This window comes from Rhipicephalus sanguineus, chromosome 1 (genome assembly GCF_013339695.2).
Source record: "Rhipicephalus sanguineus isolate Rsan-2018 chromosome 1, BIME_Rsan_1.4, whole genome shotgun sequence".
Classification (NCBI taxonomy): Eukaryota; Metazoa; Arthropoda; class Arachnida; order Ixodida; family Ixodidae; genus Rhipicephalus; species Rhipicephalus sanguineus.
The window spans coordinates 78847470-78857693 of record NC_051176.1 but is presented as its reverse complement, the minus strand read 5'-3'; the positions used below and the strand labels follow the sequence as shown (position 1 = coordinate 78857693).

The window sequence follows — 10224 nt, the reverse complement described above, 5'->3', positions numbered from 1 at the left end:
TATTGAAATGGTTGCTTAGTGGGATTTCTGCGATAGTTATGCCACCTTGCACAATTACAGCAACACATTCGGAGAGCAAGGAAAAGCGTTTGTGGTTTCGCGATGGGACAACGTTCCCGATGACCTGCCAGACGAACGCAATGAAAAAAAATTCTGTACCCACCTGAACTTTTTTCTTTAATGATTTGTTCGCATTTGCTTCTTGTTATGTTTTTGCACGTCTAATAGGAAAGTGTATTATTTTCTTCATGTTTCAATTTAATGCTCTGATTTCCTGGCCTATTATTACCAGCGTGCATATAATTCTTCGTTGTATATTATTTGGGAAGCTGTTTCATTTTCTCCGTGATTTGTATAACGGTATGATGCCTTTTAACTTATATGCACATTTAAGCGGCATTTTTGTGTTATGGGGATAATCGTAAGTGTATTAAGTTCCGTTCTCTTGTGTGTCGTCATTGTTAAATATTATCGATATTTTCAAATGATTGGTTCGAGCTTAAGTTATCTACACCATCCAAAACTGTTTCTATTTTAAGGTGCGATTACCCATGTTCCCCCTTTTTTTTGGGCAAGCCCCTTTTGCCTTTTTATGTCTTTTTCAAAGGTGTGCAGACTTAACAAGGTACCCACTACGCGCCTATAACACAATACGCGCACATACGTAGCTGCTCACATTGATCATGCTGGGGATGATGATGATGAATTATAGCTGAGCCCTTTGTAATAAGGAAGCTTTACACCACTGACTCTCTACACAATTCACATGGTGTGACGCCTGATGTGATTATACGCTTCTGCTAAGCAATATTACGCCTGTTAACGTCACTCTTCACCCGACTCCTACCGCTCAGAATACCCGGGATCGATTCCGGCTTGAAGTCTGTTTTTTATCTGATTTTCATGAGGTCACGTGGTTTTTTTTATCACACGCCTCATTTTTTTGAAGGTCAGCATCTGATCGACAAGGCATGCACTTTTTCTACTACATACCGGCTCTTCGCCCAGGAACCAATCTGATGATCCGTTTAAGCTTTCGTGTAAATAAATAAAATTGCCTATCTCTAAGGAACTCCGTTTCCGGCTGTCTTTAGTACTGGACAATTCCCACATAAAGCAAGGCAAGATTCAGAGAAGTGGATATATTGTAACGATAACTCTGATGATGATCAAATTGTAGATACAGGGGGATTAACAGTGTCTGCGGAAGAAGCAGGAGAAGGCAACGCACTTCTACCCCAATGTTGGTATGAGCCATATGTAGGGGCCTAACAACAACTTCTGTAGATGTTCTGTGGCTACGTGGGATGCCCCTTTTCCGGGGTTCTGGGTACTGAACACCACGGGGTCAAGAACCAGTTCATGAAACTTGATACGATTGGAAAAGAACTAAAGAAGAACTTCGACTAGCAGGGCGAGACGCTTCCTTCGAAGTCCACCTTCGAAGTCCGCCATGAGTCTCGGCAAGCGCGCGATCGATGTCTTCGAGTATGCCCAGAGCTATGAGTTGATCCACGCCGATGGGAAGGCGTACAGCCTGCTACTTGTTTTTCGAAAAGGCAATGAAAACAGGGTGTATCTCCTGGACGTTTCCTTGGCCTGTCGGTACAAGCAGAACGGCAAACACAAGTAGTACAAGGAAAATCTCAGGAAGGCGTACGACGGCACCGTTGAGTTCACGATTCGGGACGCCGTCATTGGTGTGCACTCGCGAATGGGTGCCATGGAACTCCTGGGATACAGTCTTCTCCAGTGGCTCTGTTGCCGACTGCCTTGGGCTGACAACCTCAAGGACCGCGAGTACGGCAACCACCAAAAGAGCACGCCGGTGAAAAAAAGCGGCATCACCAAGTTCCTGCAGCTCGTCGTTTCCATAAATTCTGGGGATGCGCCAGACTGCAAGCGGCTAAAAGATGGTCTTGGAGAGGGAAAGCAAGGGTGTCGTAACCCACGCATTCGTTGAAACTTTTCGAACAAGAAGGGGGGGGGGGCGCACACTTTTTTATTCCCAATTGCAAGCTGCGTTTTATTCTGGATATTTAAGTATACAAAGAGCATAGACAATTACACTTCCGAATTGTCAGCACAAGAATGACTGCTTTTTTTTTATACTCTGCTTTCGACCAGACAGAGTCGACCGATGGGGAAGGCATCTGTTTTTGAGAGAACACTCGGCTTTACTTGCGTATTAAAATGGCTGTTACAATTAGCACGTTCGGCTCTTCCTGAACTATCCATTAATTGTATTGTACCTCTGGCACGGTATGAGAAAGGAATGCCATGGTGAAACCTTCGCATATGTCTTGGCTTATCGCTTGTATATGCGAGAGCTTCGGTAGTGGACCTGCCGTCTATGGCTTGGATACGAAATTTCGTGGCGTCGGTATGGAAAAGCTCTCCTCTAAAAAGTGAGATTGAAACTGCCAACAACAGAGGTAAACGCATACCACCACTCGTGTCGGAGCTCGGTTCGCCAAAGCCAGTAGCGAGATAAGTCGCACGGACCGTCGCTGCGTGGAACCACGTGTCACGTGGTTCCACGCAGCGCTGGTGATGAAGGTGTTGTGCTTCAACAGTCTTGTATAGATTGTATACACAGGCCAAGAACCTAACCAGCGTCGTCTCGGAGCCATTGACCACAATGGCCTTGTGGCCATTGTGGTCTTGTGGTCTATGTGGTATCACATAGACCACAAGGCCATTAATGGCCTTGTGTTCTATGTAATATCACATAATGTGGTCTATGTGATACCATATAATGGCCTTGTGGTCTATGTGGTATCACATAGACCACAAGGCCATTATCACTTCCGTGACGAAATAAAAAAGACGAAAAGAGAAAATCTCAAACATAGAACAAATTGTGTATCTATCTGTATTTGACAAATCATACAAATGGTAATCTCACAGTTACATAAAATGACTCTATAGATACATATCACATAATTAATAAATAGGCAGTAAAAGCTCTTCCAGCCGTCATAGCAGCTTCGCTGGTCAATCACCTTCACAAATTAGAATGGCCTATGATTTTTTTCAATCGTCATAAAGAATGTTCGCTGCAAGATTACCCGGAGTGATTGGTTGCGATCAATTAGATTTTAGCGCTTGTCTAGCGCTTTCTTCACAGTGCTGCCCTAAGGGATGCGCTTTTCAAATCTGCAAATATAACGCCTGTGATAGCGGTCGATGAGCATTACCCCAGTACGCAGCTTGCTGTCAACTTTTCGTCAGCCGCCGTTTTTATCTGCGATCGAAAGACAAACATTCACCCTCTCAGGTTGTTTTGTTTGCTTTATGTGCCAAACGAATGCATAGACGTAAGCTTGTCGCCTTGTTTGTTTGAAGTACTTTTCTTATTTTATTGTCCTATTTTTTTTTCTTTCACCCATACTTGAATAGCCACAGCATTTATTTGGTCTTTTCGCGGTGCAACACCATTCTGTAAAATGACTTGTACCTTCTTCTCGTAATGTTTATTTTTTCGCTCTTAGTTCTTGTCCGTTAACTATATGATTTTCTTTCACAATGGGAGAATGTTTATGTTTTTACGTTAGCCATGGTAATAGTTCGCTTTGCTTTGCGCTGTCTTTCCAATCATTTGCTGTTGCTGTTGTATTACAATTTGTGTTATTTGTAACTGCATTGATTTGCTGTGTGAGCGCTCCTGCTATGATTCCTTTGGGATGGCCAGTATGTCCAAATGACTAAATAAACAATCTGGATCGATCTTGCTCGACCGAAATCAGAGTAAAGGTTTTGAATTGCGCAAGAAAAATAGAAAAGCCCCCACTTCCAAGAAAGTTTATTCGTGGAAACAGCGACTAATATATTTTTCAACGACAGCGAAAAAAAAACGCCAGGCCTGCGCTGAAACCGCAGCACAGTCACAGCGAAAGCTGGAAGAGCGGCGTTTCTAGAGCCCATTAAGCTCTCTTGGGGCTACAACACAAGTACACTAGAAAGGTACCCACTACGCCATAAATCACAATTTTTGTGATGTTGGGAAGCACCTACTAAGCCATTACAGTTGAAACCCGCAATAACGAAATCGGCGGGGAAAGCGCAAAATTTCGCTCTTGCGGGAATTTCGTTGGCGCGAGAATTCGGCAGAAAAAAAATGGAATCTACAAAAAACACATTTTATTTCCAGAAGACAGTAAGTTTGCTTTGGCGGGCGTTACCATGCAGCATTTTCATGCCTCTCGATCGGGAATCTCGTTTGCCCCGGCACAAAGTTCGCCCCATGTACCGGTCAGTGACGGCGGCACTGCGCTGTCACCAGTACCGTCATCAAATGCGCCTGCAGGCGAACCTTCTTCCGGCTTCGCTGGATCAGTGCAGAATCGTGGACAGCGAGCTGCACGCAACGCCGAATTCTTCGGCGATGTCCATTTTTTTCCTGCCCTTTTGCACCTTACTGATGATTGCAGCCTTATCTTCCAGCGCGATGAACTTCCGCTTTTTCGTTGGAGGCGGCATCTTCGCAGGCAGCGAAATCGGACGAAGCAATCGCAACACACAGTTCACGTTGCACCAAGCGACCAAGCAAACGCTCCACAAATGGCTCCACACACGCGACCATGTGCGCGCAAAGCTGACAAAGCCAAGCACAGAGCGAAGCCAACCAAGCCAACGAACGAAACTCCACGAGGAATGTGGATTTGGCTACGTAGTCCGCGATAACGAGCAGATGTTTCGGCAAGCCATCATCATCATCATCATTGTCGCCAGCTTTATGTTTTTGTGTAAACAATGATGGCGGCTGCTTCTCAAGTTCGCTGTAGCGATAGTTTTGCACAATTTAATTGTAGCATGAATGCATTTCAGCAGTTTTCGAATGTAGTTAATGTTGCGAGAGTAGATTATTTGCGCACTCGTGTTTCAAAAATTTCGTTAATGAGGGACTGCGGTATGAATATCTTTCGTAGTCGCGAGTTACAAAATGCATTGACTCCTATGGGCGTTCGCCGGTGCTCCGAAAATATTTCGTTGCGGTGAGAATTTCGTTCCCTCGGGATTTAGTTATTGCGAGTTTCGACTGCATTCGTCATTCTGCGGAGAAGCGAGGCACCAGCTACACGTCTGTAAGGCATTATGTGCACTTTGTTGACGCGACGACTGATGACGATGAAGAATTATGGCTCAGCCCTTTGTAATGGGTTGGAATCCTTAAACGGCCCACCAGTTATGTAATTTGCATTGGGTGACGCCCGGTCACTATTTCCCTCTCCCGTCATGCTGTATAACATACGTTGACATGGGAGAGAGACGGGGAGGGGGGGGCAAAGAACTTTACCGTGACCCCGAGGAAATGGATCATGCGCTTATGGGCTTCCTTGGCAACCAATACAAGTGCACTTGTGAGGAACCCACTACGCTATAAATTAGTGTAATTTTACTGAGACCCCTAGGAAGTGGATCATGCGCTTATGGGCTTCCTTGGCAACCAATACAAGTCCACTTGCGAGGAACCCACTACGCTATAAATCATTGTAATTTTTGAGAAGTAGGGCAGCAGGCACTGTGCCATTTTTCGTCATTCTACGGAGAGCGTTGGTAGCTGCTATACGCATGTAAGGCATTATGCGCACTTTGTTGATGCTGTGCCTGATGACGATGAAGAATTATGGCAGAGTCCTTTGTAATGGGTTGGAAGCATTCAACAACCTACTCGTTGCGCAATCCGCATTGTGTGACGCCTGGTTACAGAATTCGCGTTGTGCGACGATTGGTGCTTATTTCACTCTTCTACCACGCTATATTGCATATGCTAATGTGGTTCCTTCCCGACATGAAGCCTGTATAGGACCTTTTTGCAAAGCAATTTCAAGCACCGGCATGGCTCAGAGGTTGAATACTGGGCTCCTACGCAGAGAGCCCAGGCTCGAACCTCGTTCCATCCTGGAATTTTTTTCTTATTTCGTTTTTTTCTTATTTCGAGAGATACTGGTTACGGACACCGGCGGCGGCGGCGGCGGCGGACAACTACGGCGCCAAAAACGGCCGGTGAAATGATCTCATAACAGCTTTCGCTGTAAAGGAAATGTCAAGGGAGAACACTTCTTATGCGAGCTTTGTTAAAGTATTTTGTGATGTTAGAATGCACCTCCTGTACAACACGTAAAGTGACAAGGGGCATTGTACACATCAGGAGACTTCCGACTTTGAAATAATTTAATGTGAAATACGAACACGTATTTCGATGATCGCGGTATGGTCCTTTCGTTGAGCCATTCCAGGCGCCGATGAAATCTAGAAACAAGAAAGAACACTGTGTGTCGATGTGTCCCGAAAACAACCTTCCAGGGAAGGCTGCAAAAATGGAGATTGTGGGGACAAGACTCTACGCAGGGGCGTAGCCAGAAATTTTTTTTTTTTTTTGTGGGGGGGGGGGGGGTTCAACCATACTTTATGTATGTTCGTGCGTGCGTTTGTATGTGTGCGTGTATATATACGCAAGCAAAACTGAAAAATTTCGGGGGGTTTGAACCCCCCCAACCCCCCCCCCCCCCCCTTGGCTACGCCCCTGACTCTACGCTTACACATCCCTTAAACCGCTTTTAAAGTGGATTCTGCTTGGATTGTTTCATACTATAAAAATAAGAAACACGTAACTAATGTTCTCTTTTTAAATATCTAGGCACACCATTAACATCAAAGCTTTATTCGAATATTCATTTCACTAGCAACTGCAGCAACGCCTCCTAGTTAAGTAGGGCTATTTACGCCGGAACTTGTCAAATACGCGATCCAATGTGTGCGCTTTAGCTCATCTAACATTTTTTTCGCCATTTTTATGACTTCACTATGGTCCGTCATTTCAGATATATAAGCAATATGCGAGAATCAATTTATGATAGAGCCGCCCGGTTCGTATTCCGAAATTAAAACTTAAGCTAGCGCAAGGATAAATAAAGTTAAGAACAATTCATCGATTCCTCCTTTGAACTGCCGTCTTGATATTACGGTTCCATCTTTGTTTCAAAATTTTGTACATGGATCGAGGCCATCACCGATTACGTTGCAATTATTTTCATTCGTGCCACGAAGATTGCATGATCATGCATCTATTACGCGAATGCATCCACGTTAAAACAGGCACCTTTAACTCATCTGCTCTACCGCGTGACATCCGCTTCTTGAACGACCTTTCCGATGACCTGCTGGACGAACGTAATAAAGAAAGATTCCGTCACCGCCTGAGCTCGGATTCTTTTAAAGGTGTCCTGAACCACTTTTCCTAGTAATCATCGATAGACCTCAGGAATCGATCACCGCAAAAAATTTTCAAATCCATCAAGAACGAGCGGAGTTACAGGGATCTGTATCAAGCTTTAAGCGCTTTCTCTCTCCTTTCGTCCCGACGAGCACGCTAGAAGCTACACAGGGAGAGATGACACGGGGAAAAGAAGTTACGTCATGCGCGCGTCATGCCCTTGAGCGCGCGTCATGAAACACGATTGCTCTCTCAAGGTGCGAGTCCGGATCGCGCTAGTGTTGCAACTATGTAATTTTAGCAGACAAGAGCGCGGCGCCCGGCACTCGGCGGCACCCCGTGGCATGAAGCGCATCTGATCCAAACGCCGCTCTTGGTTCATGCCAGCTATCAACTAATAGCAGCAGTCTGTCGTACGACAGCCCTCCGATTAGCGTGAGTACAGGCCTCTGTAGGAAGAAAGGACGCCTGAGAAAGCGGCAACTTTGCGCTTCGTTGGTGAACTCTGCTTGCCGCACACGAGTGCAAGATTTGCCTGAGTTGTTTGCAGCAGCGTGTACTTTCCGCAGCACGTGTTTTTTCACCAAGCACGAAGAGTGGTTAAGGACCCATATAACATAACGATTTGTGCACATTTTGTTCTGCTAGCGTTTTTAGCGCCTTTATTTATAATTTAGAGCACTATTTTGCTGTTCCTGTTAGTACAGTGATTTGCTTGCGTGTTAATACTACCTCACATTCATTCTCGATTGTACCTTTTTTTTGACAATGCATTTCGTTAATTTAATATTTATATAACTGCATGCTGCCTTAGAACTGATCTTTACTTTCAATAGCACTTTTATGATACAGTGACCATCTTGAAAGTTTGAATTTACGTACTCATGATTCTTCACTGCATAATAATTAAAAATATCGTCTTATGATTACTATAACCATACGCCGTTTACACCGCTTTACACTTTTTTCCAGAACTCCCCTTAGCCCAGTGGATCTCAAATGGGGGTTTGCTAAGAAATGTTTTGGGTCCGCAAAACTCATCGTTAAGAAAAACCTTTTTAGGAGGTACTCTGTCCCATGACAACGACCCCTGCTGTTTTTTATATGCTTCACCGCATAGCATGTTTACAATGCGGCGGAGCTAACTTATGTTTCCCCTCCTCCATGAGATGATTGTAGAGCTTTTGTTGCAGTTTTCTACGACATATGCACGCGAGCATACCACTTTATCTAGGCTTGCATATTTGAAGAGCACACATAACTAGAAACAGGTTGAATGTGACTGCAGACCGCACAACTTATTGACAGGCTGTTGAGATCGAATTAGCGTGGTGCTTTAGTTTGACCATTTTTTGCCACGGAGAAATAAAAACCATCTATTGCAGGCGGCATGTTGTGTTAATTTATGAGCCCCCCCTTCTCTCTCGGTAAGGTGTCCCTCATCACTTCCACCGGTCCATATGGGTCCCCCTAACAGCCATCGCTGAGAACCACTGCCTTAGCCGATGCCTATTTTTCGGGACCTGTACAGTATATTTAATAAATAAATAAATAAATAAATAAATAAATAAATAAATAAATAAATAAATAAATAAAGAAATAAATAAATAACTTCACGTGACGTTAGATGGTGATGAAAGCGTAGATACATAGTGGGAAATATCCTTAGCTGTGTCTGGGACGCAAAAGAAGACAACGCTCTTGATATGAGGTAGTGCAGCTTCTTGCCATGTCCCGTTTCCGATGTTCCGAGCCCAATGAATATAACGGCGCCAAGTACCGGTTCATGGCCACGGATATGTTTGGAGAAGTCCTTCAGAAGATTCTGGACCGGCGGGGCAAGATGCCTGCATCGAAGACCACACCCAGCCTCGACATGCTCTTGATCGACGTTTTGGAGCGTGTTCACAGCTACGAGCCCATCCATGCCGATGTGAAGGCATATAGGCGGCTGCTTATGTTTAGTGAAGGCGGTGACAACAGGGTGTACCTCCTGGACTTTAGTTTGGCCTGTCGGTACACGCAAAATAGCAAGCACAAGGAATACAAGGAAGATTTCAGGAAGGCGTGCGACGGCACCACCGAGTTCACGAGACGGGACGCCGACATTGGCGTGCACTCGCGAAGGGCCGACATGGAACTCCTAGAATACAATCTACTCCGGTGGCTTTGCTGCCCACTTCCTTGGGAGGATAACCTCAAGGACCGCGAGTACGTTAGCCAACAGAGGTGCACGCTGCTGGAAAACTTCCCCTTGCTGATGCGCAAATGCTTCCAACAGGGGGACATTCCATGCGGCATCACCGTCTTCCTCCAGTACGTGGCCTCCATGAAATTTGAGGATACGCCAGACTATGGACAGTTAAACAGGATCTTGGAGAAGGAAATCGAGGCGCCGGCGCTCGAGCCCGACAGCAGGCTGCTTCGCACGCCACCGAGGAGGCCGCGGCGAAGCTCTTTCTCGCCAAAGAAGTCCGTGCTGGAAGAAATCATTCTCGCCGAGGACAGCATGGACGTGCGCGTGAACGAGAACCTCGTCGAAGAGCCGCCGCCAGCGAATGTCGCCCACGGCTGTACGACGCCGCTCCAGAAAAACAACCGCCGATCACCCACGGCCACAAAGTCCGCCACGAGGCTTCAGGGCCTCGTCAAGGTGGAGCCCGAGTGAAAGCCGGTGAAGAAGAAGACGGACTCATTCCTCTCGGATAGGACGAGTTCTAAAGAATCTCAGATATACGTTGTGTTACTGCCTCTACGTCGTTCTTTGAAGTGATGTGAAGATGCACTGTCTTATTCGTTGTTTCAATAATGTTTGTGCGTTAGCCTAGAGTCTTTGTATAGACTTATAAACGAATTCAAGTTTTCCATCTTGAAGCTTCGGGATAGGTCTGGCGTTCGCTCGACATCACTAAAAGGGCAAAATGGCGACACTCGTGAACAGAGACATGCGAAAGTTTTTCAAACCTGAAAAAAAAAAAGAGGCCTCCACGACACCACGATAATAT

General features: G+C 45.5%; 1 protein-coding gene across 1 annotated transcript; it reads left to right on the top strand.

Annotated features, from left to right (window-relative positions):
* Positions 1-8948: 8948 nt before the first annotated feature.
* LOC119402439 (serine/threonine-protein kinase VRK1) lies at positions 8949-9887 on the top strand. The gene has a single exon (XM_037669627.1). It carries the CDS (start codon positions 8949-8951, stop codon positions 9885-9887), a length of 939 nt encoding a protein of 312 aa, XP_037525555.1.
* The last annotated feature ends 337 nt before the right edge of the window (positions 9888-10224 follow it).